The sequence below is a fragment of the Aplysia californica genome, unplaced genomic scaffold (assembly GCF_000002075.1).
Source record: "Aplysia californica isolate F4 #8 unplaced genomic scaffold, AplCal3.0 scaffold00127, whole genome shotgun sequence".
Lineage (NCBI taxonomy): Eukaryota > Metazoa > Mollusca > Gastropoda > Aplysiida > Aplysiidae > Aplysia > Aplysia californica.
The window spans coordinates 361,738-376,530 of record NW_004797397.1 but is presented as its reverse complement, the minus strand read 5'-3'; the positions used below and the strand labels follow the sequence as shown (position 1 = coordinate 376,530).

At 39.7% G+C, this 14,793-nt stretch overlaps 1 protein-coding gene across 1 annotated transcript in view; it reads right to left on the bottom strand.

The window, feature by feature from the left end:
- Positions 1–1,414: 1,414 nt before the first annotated feature.
- LOC101852090 (EF-hand domain-containing family member C2) overlaps positions 1,415–14,793 on the bottom strand; it is a 16,021-nt gene continuing 2,642 nt past the window's right edge. Inside the window, exons 3-13 of the mRNA XM_005096354.3 lie at positions 13,669–13,819; positions 12,984–13,207; positions 12,474–12,659; positions 11,986–12,156; positions 10,822–10,960; positions 9,082–9,390; positions 7,787–7,983; positions 6,827–7,003; positions 6,041–6,195; positions 4,988–5,080; positions 1,415–3,530 (exon numbers count right to left, since the gene is read on the bottom strand). Of these exons, the coding sequence (XP_005096411.1) occupies positions 3,305–3,530; positions 4,988–5,080; positions 6,041–6,195; positions 6,827–7,003; positions 7,787–7,983; positions 9,082–9,390; positions 10,822–10,960; positions 11,986–12,156; positions 12,474–12,659; positions 12,984–13,207; positions 13,669–13,819 (2,028 nt within the window). The 3' untranslated portion in view covers positions 1,415–3,304. The remainder of the gene's footprint in view (positions 3,531–4,987; positions 5,081–6,040; positions 6,196–6,826; positions 7,004–7,786; positions 7,984–9,081; positions 9,391–10,821; positions 10,961–11,985; positions 12,157–12,473; positions 12,660–12,983; positions 13,208–13,668; positions 13,820–14,793) is intronic.

Genomic DNA, 14,793 nt, shown 5'->3' with positions numbered 1-14,793 from the left:
ATTATTTATCATCATTATCCAAATTTTGAATATTTATCATCATTATCAAAACTTTGATTATTTATCATCATTATCCAAATTTTGAATATTTATCATCATTATCAAAACTTTGATTATTTATCATCATTATCCAAATTTTGAATATTTATCATCATTATCCAAATTTTGAATATTTATCATCATTATCATAGTCGATGAGCTTGTTATCGTGTCTTTGTAGATTGGTTTTGTTCACTGCAACGAATAAAATTACGTTTTCTCTTTTTTTTCCTTCAGGCAACTTTGTCATTATATACCAGTGTTCAGTACGGATGACATTGCTTCACCCGTTAAAAAGATATTTGAGGATAAGTTGCGGAACGAATTTTTGACCGCACTATAGTAAGAGTCATATTGTGTAAAGGGAAAGAGTAAACCAGACAAAGGCAACTGAGGGAAAGAAAAGAAGTAGGACCTACTTGTGACACCTTCCAACCACCACCCACGGTAAGTAGCCACAATAACAATCACATTTGTGAGGCAGCGTGGTGGAATCATGCTCTCGTCAAAATAATCAAAGTGAAGAAACTTGCATTTTTCCGCAAGTTAGTGGATTTTTATCGAATTTTTGTTTTTTGGCTCAACACCTTTCATGCCCATTAAAAACTCATTTCTGTGTGGATTTTCCTGAAAAACGTTGATTAAAGACACAAAAGATGTAAATTTTCAGTTACCACGAACTCTTAAGCTTAGGAAATAACGAATCTTTGGCGGCCAATTTCTCACTAATTTTACCTCTGAAAACAGGTGACCCCAACCTCCTTCATTCTCAAATATCTCAACTTGTATTTAAGATAAACGGATATATTTTCTTCCAAATAAAGACAAATGAACAAGCTTTAAGATGATACCAATAACTCTATGTGCCCAAAAATTGATGAGAGCCTGATTCCACCGTGCTGCCTCACATTTTAGTTTAGTTTTTTCACCACATTTGGCCAGGTACAGATTGCCTAACGAAAAACCTTTTGCCATTAAGTTTTTAGTTTTAGTAAGAGTTTTACGGCACTTGCAACACAATAAGGTCATAATATAAGTGCCGAAGAATAGATAGATATGTTATAAGAGAGTAACATACACAAAAAAGAAGAAGGAAAGATGAGGACGATAGATGTTTGATAGGAAAGAAGAAGTTAACCACACCAGAGCACATGCCAACCACCCACTATCATTAATAATAATTATAATATAAATAACAAACAAACAAACAGAACAAATGAAGTGAACAAACAAGCTCAGAACAGAGTAAGTGAAGTGGCAACTTAAGCTAGAGATAAGTTGGGAGGATAAAATCTGGGGACTTTTTTTTTCGATTTTAAAAAAAAGTTTAGCGCAAAGTATTCCTCTCAAGAAAAGAGTCCATTTTCTTTTTAAAATTATATTTCTTTATTTATAACGTTTCTGGACAATAAAAAAGAGAAACATTATATGATTATATCCACACAGATTAAACCATTGCACAGAAACAAAACACGCTTTCTTCCTTCCTCCACATTTCTTTGCAACAATGTCCTGTTCAAAATTTTTATTCTGACATAAAACAGGAATTATTTTCTCTTAATAATGAAAAAAGACATGAAAGAAAAGAAAAATGAAACCAAACAAGACAACAAAACAAAACAAATAAACAATAAGAAAGGACAAAAAAGTCGTGAGATGTACAAAGACTGATGTAGATTTATTTCATCCCTGTTCGATGGGGGTCCAAGCTTTCAGTCACAAGTATACAACACTCTTTCATTCCTGTAAAAAGTATATATCTATAAAATGAAGGGAAAAAATTCAACACACATGCAGTCAATGGATATAATGGTAGCTTTTCCGAACAAACATTTCATATCACAGGGAATATGGTCAACTAAATCTTATAATACTTACGATGCATTTTTAAAAAAACTGTATAAATAATGTACAACGGTGAAAAGCCCAACCCAACAAAGATGGATGTATTCGTTTTCAGCATAGAGAGGTGCATAGGCATTATTAACAAAGTTCAGGTAAAGCTTCCACAAAAAAAAAAAGAAAAGAAAAACAATCCATATATTTCAAAAGCAATTTAGCAGACACTATATGAGGGGTGGTTCCTTATTTCATTTTATTACTAAGGAATTTTTCATTCACAAAGACATCACTTTCCGGTGATCATGATTTATTGCTTGACGAATGTTTGCAACTTTCAATTCAAATAAAAATAGCTGGAAAAAAACAACAACAACAACCCAAAAAACCTCTGCTGTCAAAGGTGGCTGCTTCCTGCATATTCAATCACTTTGCCTTTCTCTCACAAGAAAACAGTCTAATCTCACGATAAAAAGTAGCAGGAGGATTACATTCATTAATTCATTCCATGCCTAAACTTTTTTAAAACCAACAACACACACAGAAACAGCTGTGAGGTGTGAGTGCCTTACATGTATCTCCTCTATGCAGGTTGGGCAGAAAGTGATGGGGGGAAAAAGAAGATGAATACACAAAATGAAACAGCTTGCTAGGTGACGTTGAGGGTCAATGGCAAGGCAGAGGGTGAAAGAGGCAAATGGCAAAGAGGTGAGAAAGAGGTCGGGTGACGTTGAGTTATCACAAGAGAAAAGAGAGGATGAGTAACAAGTTTGAAACAACTTGCGATCACCGTTCTGAAGGTGCAATTCTGCGCATCATTTTTCATTTTCTTGAAAACTTGAAAGAGCTACAAGATCTGACAACTGTTTATTTACTTACACTCGAACATACACTCATCTTGTTTACACATAACTTGAATGTTTGTGAAAGCAGGTACCAATGTTTCAAAAATGAAAATACCAAAGTTTCCGTTACAAAATTGGTGAAAGTTACGTATTCATTATAATAAAACCTAGAGCAGTGAGCATATACACCTTCAGAATTTGGTGAACAGAATCAGAACTTTTTCTGCATGACTCTATCCACAAGTTTTGGAGGATAAAAAACCCTTTCTGAGCTAGACAAAACAGAAAACTCCAGCACTTTAGGAGACAAAAATAATACAATAAACACAAAGGAGTCAGTCTAGAGTGAACTTACACAGATCAAAGTGTCTCATTGTTTTCCACAATATTGTGTTCAAACAATCAACAGCAAGGAATCTATTTTTTTTTGTCAAATAAACTGAGACTGAGGCTGTGGCTTCACTAAAAAAAGAGAACGAGGAAGAATTTAAAAAAGAGAGGGTTTTATTTTCTGTGAATTAAAGATCTATAAAAAGACTCCTTTGTATTTCCTGCAAGTTTTCCCCCCGGTCAGTCCGTGTCTAGGGGGCCACAGGGGGCTCGCTGGACACATCCCCGAAGATCTGCTGTAACAACGGCTCGTAGTGGACGTTGTTGATCTGGTTACTCGGCTTGTTGCCGCACCAGTCGTCGGCGCCACCTGTTGGCTGGTACTGCACGGGAGGCACGGGGAAGTCGCGCCAGTTCAGGGAGCGGACAAAATCTTCGTATTTCACCGCCTCGTTGTTGCTCTCTGCCGTTGGAGCGCTGGGAGAAAAAAAAGTTTTTAAAAAATATTGGGGTTTAATTTTTTGTCAGAATGTGATCACTTAACTCTTTAAGCCCTGAGTTTTTTCTACCATTTCCTGGAGTTTTTTCTACAGTCACCTAAACCTGGTGAACTATGTCTCATTATAACCCCAAAAGCTTGCCTCTAACTTCTAAAGAGCGGAATCAAAGGCTTAGTGATTACTAAAAAAACTTGGTTTGGGAATAGTTCCAAAAAACAAGCAAAATCTAGCACTAACAAAACGAAACAATTGTCAGTTGTAGTGGACGCGCCCAGCATCTGATGGGGTACAAAGAGTTAAAGACAGTTGGAGACAAACTAGGTCAGCAAACAGAACTGTATATCTAGGTTCCAATCACAGAAAATGTCTATTTTTTTTCATTACTCCAAGAATACTTAAAAGTTAAATGCTGAATCCTAATGAGTGCACAGGATATTCCATGAACACCCCGCCACCCCCCCTATCAGTATTTTCCCCAAAGATTTAGTACCAGAAGCATTGAATAAGAGAAATATTACTCAATCTCCAACATACAATAGTAGCAAAATAACCAGCACCTCTGGTGTAGCAGTTAGGCATTTTACTGCCACACACAGGAGACCAGTTCGATTCCTGAGATAAGGGAGAAATTTTTCTCTTTCGACTGAGATGTTGTACCTTTCTCACCCCGCGTTGGCCCTGAAAGGCAGGGTCAGAAGTCTGTCTCCAGAATATTCTAAATCGTGTTGATGGGCCCATAAAAACACCTACATTAACCATGTCAGACCGTACTCCCGGTATACCGAGAATACTCCAAACTTCAACTATGCCAGATTCCCGGTACACCAGTAATTGGGAGGTCGCGTCATATTTTTAAGCTGTTTACCACACGAATGGTACTTGAAAATCTATCCGAGTATTGGCATTAGCTCAAAAGTAGGTCTATTATAGATCTGTATTTCTACCAAGTTTCATGTGTTTCTGATAACTCGTTTTCCTGTTTTAACCACTTTCTGCACACTTTTGCTCAGAAGGCCAGGTATTGAGGGAAGTTAGGTTCAGGGCGTAAGATTTGACAGGGTTTTAAAAAAAGGGAAGTTAGGTTCGGGGCGTAAGATTTGACAGGGTTTTAAAAAAAGGGAAGTTAGGTTCAGGGCGTAAGGTTTGACAGAGTTTTAAAAAAAGGGAAGTTAGGTTCAGGGCGTAAGGTTTGACAGGATTTTAAAAAAAAGGGAAGTTAGGTTCAGGGCGTAAGGTTTGACAGGGTTTAAAAAAAAGGGAAGTTAGGTTCGGGGCGTAAGATTTGACATGGTTTTAAAAAAAGGGAAGTTAGGTTCAGGGCGTAAGTTTTGACAGGATTTTAAAAAAAGGGAAGTTAGGTTCAGGGCGTAAGGTTTGACAGGGTTTAAAAAAGCAACAAAGTCCAGCAACTGTTTGAGACAAAGTGACACTCACACAGACAGGGCAGCCCGGAGCATGTCGTCAGGCAATGGCACGTGCTGTGCCCCAAACTCCTTCCTGATGGTTTCTCTGTCCAGGAAGCCACAGCTGTGGACAGAACATTACATAGTTATACGTATAAGATCACGCTGATATGTACATCCAAAAACAAAGAAAGAAAGATATAAAAGAAGTTTTTTACCATCTAGAATAAGGCTTTTGTCAGAATGAGCACAGATGTGCGTTGCTCTTTAAGTATGTACCTATATATAACTCCAAAGGTCTAGTATTTAAATTCCTGCATGTGGTTGAATGATGTATTTGATGTAAATGTACATTTTGTCAGCTTTGCATCTCTTTCCATATTAAAGTTGAATGAGAGTAATATATAATTTAAATTTTTTATGTATACCTGTACATGTTTTTACGGTCCTGTACAGCCCAAAAAAATTTCCCTCTGGGATAATAAAGTATTATCTTATCTTATCTTATCTTATCTTATATAACTGAGACTCAGAGGGGAAAAGATTTTATAGTTAAACAAATATAACTCTGTGGACAACAGATTGCACTACAGTTCAATGAGTTGCTGTGTGGTCAAAAAAATTACATAGTTACATGCATAACTTTATGGCCAAAAGACTGCATAGTAATATATATATATATATATACATAACTCTGTGGGTAAAAGGTTGCATAGTTATACATTTAACTCATAAAAGACTAATGGGGCCTCAGTGCTCACAGGCTACAGAGAGCAGAACAGAACCAGAGGACATGTTCCCACAGACAGGAGAGAACAAATTGTGCTCACATCACCTTTTGCAGTTGTGAGTGCTTGATTACTTGATCCCTTAATCCTGGGAACAACATCATAGCACTCTGGGCATTGCCATACGTGCTCCGCTCCCCGCTCCAATATCTACCTCAGAGTCCATCTGCCGATCGTTCCAGTATTCATTTTATGTGTTAAGAGAGCTATAAAACACTAACATAAAAAAAAGAGAGAGAGAGAGAGAGAGAAGAACTACAGCAAAAGAAACCAACATCGCGGGCTCCTCTCCTCACCATGCTTTGTCCAGATGTCTGAACGCTGACACTAGCGTGCCGAAGCCCTCAAAGTTCCTCTTCCTCAGCTCCTCTTGCATGATAGCGATCAGTTTGCCCGAGTCCAGGACAACGTCGTTACGACGGTCGCTGTATTGTCTCGCCAGGGTCATGATCTGTAACATTCCAGACACATGTAGTGACATAGGCAGTAAAAAAGGGACGAGGGCGGGGAGGGGGAAAGAAAGAATGCTTCGGGACTTTTTAGGATTCAAAATAATATAGTACACCATGAGCATGTATTTAAAATTAAAAATTTTTTCTCAGTCTTATTGCTTGCTTAATAAATGTATCATAATGAATTGTTCTTAAATCAATCAAAGTACTTTTCTGCTATTGCCGAAAACAGGTCTCTTTTATCGGGAGTTCATTCATTAGTTGAAGAACTATCAAAATAGGTTGACTTGTTTTCATTTAATGACCCATTTAGTGACTTTTTTGTCATTTCTAGATTTATTGCCAAAACGGGGGCCCCGGCGTAGTGGGGTTTACCCTCCACGGAGATAAAGAGTTAATCTTAGCCGCCAGGTACAAAAGAGAGATGGTAAGAGTAAGAAAGTATAAAAGAAAGAGACGCACAAAAAGAGACACAATAAAAGAAAATATAAAGCAAACATTTGAGGATTCCTGTGAACTGCTCCACCTAGAGTCACGCTTCTACCTGAAAATTAGTCTTTCAATGTTCTGTTCTACAATGAACTACAATGTACAGCACTTCCTGTACTGAGCCTCGGAAGGCTGACCTACCTCCTGGTCTGACATGGTAGGCTCCACGTTGAGGACCATTTCCCGGAACTTCTCGTAGGGGATGTAGCCCGAGCCCGAGGGGTCCGTCTTGGCGAAGAACGCCCGCACGTCCTCCTTGTTGGAGCCCAGCTTGGCCGCTAGTCGCTGGACCACGCTGTTGATGTTTGACCTCACAAACTGCCGCAAAAAGACGCAATGTTTTGTTGCGTTACATTTCGAGAAAAGTATGATGAGGCAACGTTGATCGTTTAGTATTAGTAAGTATTTTACAGCATTTGCAATACAATAAAGTCATATAAGTGCCGAAGATTAGAGGTGTTACAAGAAAGTAACAAACACAAAAAAGAAGGAGGGGAGATAAAGACAATAGATGTTTGATAGGAAAGAAGAAGTTGATCGTTTACATGTGTTTTATCTTATCTTATTTTACAATGGGTAGAAAGTTTAGTTTCAGTAAGCTTTTTAGGGCATTTGCAACACAATTAGGTCATAGAAGTGCCTAAGATTAGAAGTGTTACAAAAAAGAAGCGAACACAAAAAAGGAGGAGAGATAAGGACAATAAATGTTTGATAGGAAAGAAGAAGCAAACCACACCAGAGCACCCACCAAACACCCACTGGGCAGAAAAGAAGACAAAAACTGACAGAAATGACAGATACATAAGAAAATAAATGAGACATTACAAAAGGATTACACAACTACTAGTCAAAAGCAGACCTTCCAGCTTCTTCTCTCTCTCTCTCTCTCTCTCTCTCTCTCTCTCTCTCTCTCTCTCTCTCTCTCTCTCTCCCTCTCTCTCTCTCTCTCTCTCTCTCTGTCTCTCTCTCTCTCTGTCTCTCTCTCTCTCTCTCTCTGTCTTTCTCTCTCTCTCTCTGTCTCTCTCTCTCTCTGCGAACACACAAAAACTCACGTGCACACACACAGGCACAAGCAAACACAATCCGGAATCAATCACTCACGGCCTGAGAGTTGTCCTCCATGAACTGGAAGGCGTACTCGTCCGCGTCGATGAGGATGAAGGCAAAGTTGTTGAAGCAGACGCGAGCGCCCACGAAAAGGTCCTGGGCCGAGTAGTACTCAGACAGCTCCGTGCTGTAGCGCTCTTGGTTGGGGATTTTCACGCGGCTACGCTCCAAGAATTTGCCCCCGATAATGCCTGTGAAAGATTTTGTTTTGTTGACATGATGAGCTCAGTGCTTGGATAGAAAGAAACTGGTTTATTTTTTTTTAGTAGAGGTTTTACGGCGCTCGCAACTGCATAAGGTCATATGAGCGACAATTGAAACTGGTTTATGTGAACGGCGAGCATTATGCCCCCTTACTTTTCTTTGTTTGTTTGTTTGTTTGAGAAAAGAGAGGCACATCGACACAAGAATGGTCATTTAGTGCTACGAAAAAGTAAGACAGACAGACAGAAGCAAAAGTGGGAGTGTAAAGAAGTAGGATCTACCAGCAGTGCCTCTAACCACCCGCACCTTCTCTACAAAGGAAAAAAACAAAGAATGAAAGAAAAAAATGAAAAGACAATATATTAAAAGTGCAAACAAGAAGGAAAGGTACAAAGGAGAGATTGTAAGAAAGTGTAAAAGAAAGAGAGGCACAAAAAGAGACATGATATAAGAGAATAGAAAGCAAACTTGTGCATTTGAGGATTCCTGTGAACTATTCCACCAAATAGTCACGCTTCTAGCTGAAAATTAGTTTTCTAACATTCTGTTCTAAAATGAGCTGAATTTGACTTTCAGTTAAAAGGAAGCACATCAACATTACAATGCACAACTTAAAGAGACAGACAGACAGACAGACAGACAGACAGACAGACAGACAGACAGACAGACAGACAGTAGGCAAACAAGTAGGACCTCCCAATGACTCCCTCCAACCATCGGCTCCGACTGAGGGGATTACAGAAAGAGGGGTTGGGTTATCTTGAGCACCTTCCAATGCTGTCATCTGAGCAAAGAGTTATGGCAGGATACCCAAGGAAAAACAAGTAAGAGAATACCGACTTCGTCAACCCCAAGATCTACACCTCGTCCTGTCCTCCATTTACAACCTATTTTCACTCATACTGTGATTTTCTGTCCCATGAAGACTAGTTTAAGCGCTCACTCAAACAAATCAATCAATATTTGACTGAATTATAGCCCTTTTAAGGTAACACCTTAGTGCTTGGGTGTGTAAAAGAGTGGAGTCCCTTGCTTACTGAAAGGGTTAAGAATCAAATCTTTTCAGCTATTTTCACAAAACCAACCTGAATTCCTGACTGGCGGCTCAAAGACCAGGATGGTATCGTCAGACAGGAAGTAGGAGATGATGAAGCGCCTGTCCATGTCGATGGGCTTCTTGGTGTCCATGCGCGCCAGGAAGCGGAGAACGTTGCTGTCAAGGCCGCGGCGGTCGCGCTCCATGAACTTGATGAAGTCCCGCTTGGGCGGCTTGGGCAGGAGCCCCTTGCAGGAGCACAGAGAGTCTTCCTCGCTGCCAAAGCCGTTGTACGGAGGCATCTGTCGGTTCTGCTGCGCCACTTCGTCTTGCTTGTTGCTCACGGTAGGCATCTCGTCTGAAAGGACACGAGGTACCATCAAAGATTGTCAAGCATTAGACTTTCAAGTCGTCTTTTTTTTAGTTTAGTTCTAGTAGAGGTTTTACAGCGCTCGCAACAGCATAAGGTCATACGAGCGCCAGAAGATTAGAGGTATTACAAGAGAGTAACAAACATAAAAAAGAAGGGGAGATAAGGACGATAGATGTTTGACAGGAAAGAAGAAGCAAACCACACCAGAGCACCCGCCAACCTCCCACTGTTGTCTTTTTCACATAATTCCACAACATAACACATTACACGACCCCAGGGTAACAAGGTTCTAATTCAGAATCTTCCACATTAAGAGTTGAAGTGTCTGCACTACCTCTATATCATATGGACGCATTTAAGGACAATCGGGCTAACCCAGATTTCAAGGGTTTCCAGAAATCTTGACCTACACCAAAAGTGGGCATTGCCCTACCTATAGGAAAAAGTTTGGTTTCATTTGTGTGTATATTTGTTTGGTTGTAGAGAAAACTCTCACTGTCTTTCAAAGAAACCGAACAAGGGGCAAAAACTTTACCTTCGCTTTTCTCAAAAGAGCATTTTTTGGGATAGTCCCCTTGTGCTTAAAAGTGACTGTATGCAAAAGTTACAACTTGACTTGTAAAGATAATTGATAAATAGGAAAGAAATAAGGCCTTTCAGCTGCACCCTCTGAACCCCAAGTGGCACGTCAGGTACGGTTTCAGTTTCAGCTTCAGGTAAGAGTTTTATGATGCTCGCAACTGCATAAGGTCATATGAGCTTGCAGTACTCAAGGTGATTGTTTTGCGAGTTAGTTAACAGCACAGCTTGGTTTTACTTTGCAAAATCAGAATTATTGAAGTAAAAAATTCAAGATCAAAATTTAGTAGTAAAAAACAACATTCATCAAGCCATTATAAAAAGGCAAGCTATTTAACGCATGGCATCTCTGAGGAAACCCCCACAAGCCAATAGACATCACCAGAGCTGTCTGATCATCTATTTGAGGGAAAAACTTGCTCATTCTTTGTTCTTAAAAGAGCTGATACGATAAACAAATGAAATAATGAACAGCTCAGATTTGTTTTTGTCGGGTTTTTTTGCTTTGTTTGTTTGAGTAAAGAGAAGCCCATTAACACAAAAATGGTCATTTAGTGCTGGGAATAAGTAAGACAGACGGACAGAAACAACAGGGAAAGTAAAGAAGCAGGACCAACAAGAGGCACTTTCAAACCACCCGCAGCTCAAGATTTTAGAAGCAGGTTGAAAAGCTATGAAACTGTACACATCAATCAAATACTGATGATGTTACAGAAAAAAACCCTGGAGAAAAACAAACAATACAGTAACTATCTAGAGTGTAAAAACAATAAAAAACAAACAAAACAGTAACTATCTAGTGTGTAAAAACAAAACCAAACAGTACCAGGCACTCACCAACTCCGTATTTGGTCTTGAAGTATTCCCGAGTGAAGTCGTCGCAGTCACAGATGATGAACCTCCGGCCCCAGACACTGATGACCGCGCCCGGCGTCAGGTCCTTGTCCGTGTAACATTCACCGTTGATGGCCCCGGTCTGAGGGCGAAGGTCAAAGAATGCTCGGATGAGTGGACATTTACTCAAACAACTGTGTTGAATGCTAGTGTAAAATTCTGTATACGAAAAAGATTATCTGAATTGTCCCACACACATCATCAACAGAAAATCCTTTCACCACCATTCGAAACCCCAACACGACACCACCAAAAGAAAAGCTGTGCATGATATCTCCCTTAGAAAACATTTGTACAATAACAGCAACAGAATAGAAAACCTTAGCGCAACAACAACAACAACAACAGAATAGAAAACCTTTGCGCAACAACAACAACAACAACAGAATAGAAAACCTTTGTACAACAACAACAACAACAACAACAAAATAGAAAACTTTGTACAACAACAACAACAGAATAGAAAGCTTTGTCAGGGATGCCAAATGATTTTTGAAAAAAACCCTGAAAATGAACGGAGCATCACATCTCACCTAAAACGAACCTTGTAAAGCTTTTAAATGAGCAAACAAAAACATATTCTCTCTTACCTCTAACCTTTCCTTTGGAAGTAAAAAAAAAAAACAGGAAAAAAACGGAAAAACCGGACATTTGGCATTCCTGCTTTGTACAAGAACAACAACAGAAAACTCCTGCACACCAACAACAGACCACCAACAATAGCATCAGTAGCATACCACCAACAGAACAACACCAATCCCCTACATACCACCAACACAACACCAACAATAAAACACCTCTAACAGAAAACCCCTGCACACCACAAAAGCGACACCACCAACAGAACACCCCTACACACCACCAAATCAACACCACCAACAGAACAACACCAATCCCTTACACACCACCAACAGAACAACACCAATCCCTTACACACCACCAACAGAACAACACCAATCCCCTACACACCACCAACAGAACAACACCAATCCCCTACACACCACCAACAGAACAACACCAATCCCCTACACACCACCAACAGAACACCATCAATAAAACACCTCCAACAAAACACCCCTACACACCACCAATCCCCCCCGCACAAACCTTGAGACTGTCCAGAATGTAGCGTCCACCGGCCCCTGTGGGACCAAAGACATTGAGCACTGTCCGGTCAGTGACCACCCCTGGTTGTTGGAGGCTGCCGGGGTCCTTGGGCAGTTTGCCACGGCGCAGGAAGACGGGAACAGCATCTCGGCCAGCATTAGGGGGAATCACCTGAGAGGGAAAGAAGTTTTGGATTATGATTGGTTGAGCTGTGAGTCTTCACCACAGCAACCCTTTTACAATAGCCATGAGATGTGGAATGATAGAATGATAAAAACAATTCTAATCTTCATTCATCTCACGGGAAGAAATTTGTCTCCATTGTTTACTATGGCAGCAGTGTTACAAAGATTATGTGCACTCATGCATACACTCAACAAAAACTAGAGTACACCATAAGCCAAGCTTTGATGAAGAGTTGAGCTTTGAGGAAGTCTTCATCGACCACCTCATGACACGTTTGTGTCTACAGAGCAAAGTTCTCTCACCTCTCTGATCTCGATGGTGTCATCGGCCAGGTAGTAGTGGAGGACCATCTCGCGCTTGTCGCCAAACATGTTGTCCGTGTCATCCCAGTAGCAGAAGAATCTCAGCACGTGCCGGTCGTGGTCCAGGAACTGCTTCAGGGTGTCGTACTTCTCGTACGGCCGCAACGGCTGCATCGACTCGTCCATCTGAAAAAAGGAAAGAGCTTGTAGAGTGGGTGAATCTTTGCTCAAAAAAATTCATTCATCCAATCATTGATTCATTCACATTTTTTTTTCGGTCACATCAATTCTTTTTTTTTTTTTAGTAGAGCCATAATGACTTTCAATCATGTGTGGCAAGGACAGAGTTTTAAATCATGACTGACTAAAAAGTTTAACAAAACTCTTCTCTTGAGATTTTGAGTACTTCTCACAAATAAAGCACCTTAATCAAGTCAATGAAATACAAGATGAAGCAGAAATGTATTCTTAACAATATCAACTTCATAGAAAACTGCAAAAAAAACTTACAGCTTTTCTGTAGTTCATGTAGGGGTCATTAGGCGGCACGTTTGGCCTCTGGACATTTGTACCCATTTTCCTCATGAAATTTTGTGTAAACTGATCACACTCCGTGATCTTGAATACTTTTGAGTACAGGTTAATCTCAGAGCCAATGTTGAAGTCTTCTGCTGTGTAGAACTCATCTTCATTAGGAGGTGGTCGAGGAATCCTGTGGCGGCGAATCAACGTGCCTAGAGAGAGAGAGAGAGAGAGAGAGAGAGGCAAAGAACGAGGTGATTTGAAAATGAGGTAGTAAATAAATACCGGAACATTTTTGGTCAGCCTGTGCATATCACATACAAGGAGAGATGACTGTATTTTACAAGGTAGAAGAATTTTGTGCAAATACATCGGTACATAATTGTAGGGAAATTTAAATATATAGTATCCCCATTTTACTTTCAAAATTCTCATTGTGCTTAAATTGTTACAGTTACAGTAAGATGTAGGAGAAAATATAGTACATACCCAATTTTGATCTTAAGAGCTATGGTCTAAATCCCCCTCGTAAATTTCAACACAGAAGTCTAAGAAGTGTAATTAATTTTTCCTTATGTTTAGGCTTCCTTTGAAAAAAATATATGGAAGTTCGTAAAATTATAATAAAACCCTTGCTGTGTTTCCACTTAGGATTCATGTATTCAGTTGTTACCTTGGGGAACTCCTGCATTTTTCAGTCTTGGCTCTAGAACTTGAATTGAGTCATCCTCGAGGTAGAAGTAAATCTTGCAGTTCCTGACCCTGTACTGTTCCTCTCTCTTCTCATGGACAGCTTCTTGGTAGTATGCATCAAAGCTGAGCACCTGCAAAAAAGGAATGAGTGAGGTCGTTGTGGAAAAATTAAACTTCAAAACAATAAAAACAAAAATCATTTATCAAAGACATCTGGGTGGGTGGTTGGCGGGTGCTCTGGTGTGGTTTGCTCCTTCTTTCCTATCAAACATCTATCGTCCTTATCTCCCCTTCTTCTTTTTTATGTTTGTTACTCTCTTGTAACACCTCTAATCTTCTGGCGCTCATATGACCTTATGCAGTTGCGAGCGCCGTAAAACTTCTACTAAAATAAAACAAAAGACATCTAAAAATCCGATCACTATTCCATTTTCCCAAAATTTTCTGCTTTTCTACACTCACACAAAGTCACTGATACAGAATAGCCTTCGTTGACTCGTAACCTCAAAGTACAAAGATGTGAGTGTGCATACAGGCAGGGGTGAAAAGTCTGCATAATCAAATAATCACTGCTTCCCTTCCATAATTTGGGACTTCGGGACATCAACGTAGTCAAACAGCGTATAAATTTAAATTAGGGCATCCATGAATTAAATCATCACTGAACCAGGAGCAAAAATAAATAGGGTGTTTCATTCACACATAAATACCCTCTCTTCTCCTTTTTGGTCTTTGTCATAAGCAGTCAAGAGCATTGATTATTAGTTAATAATCAGACTGGTTGAGTCTACCTAAAAATGGCATGAGTGGCTTACTCCAAATAGCTCCTGGCTGCAGTTCGTGTATCACTTTTTTTTTCCTCAACTTTTTATCGACTTATAATCAGCAGATATTGTCATGATTATGGCTTTGACTATCCGCCAGTTTTCTTCCCAAGCTACCTCACACATCTAATTGCCTCTACTCCTCAAGACAACAATTACAACAAACATGCAACTATTACCGAATGGCATCATGCAGAAGAGTTAACGCTCAGATGCTACTGGATCGCTAACAACAACAACAACAACAACTACCCGCCACATAAGGCTAGATTAGTTGTGTG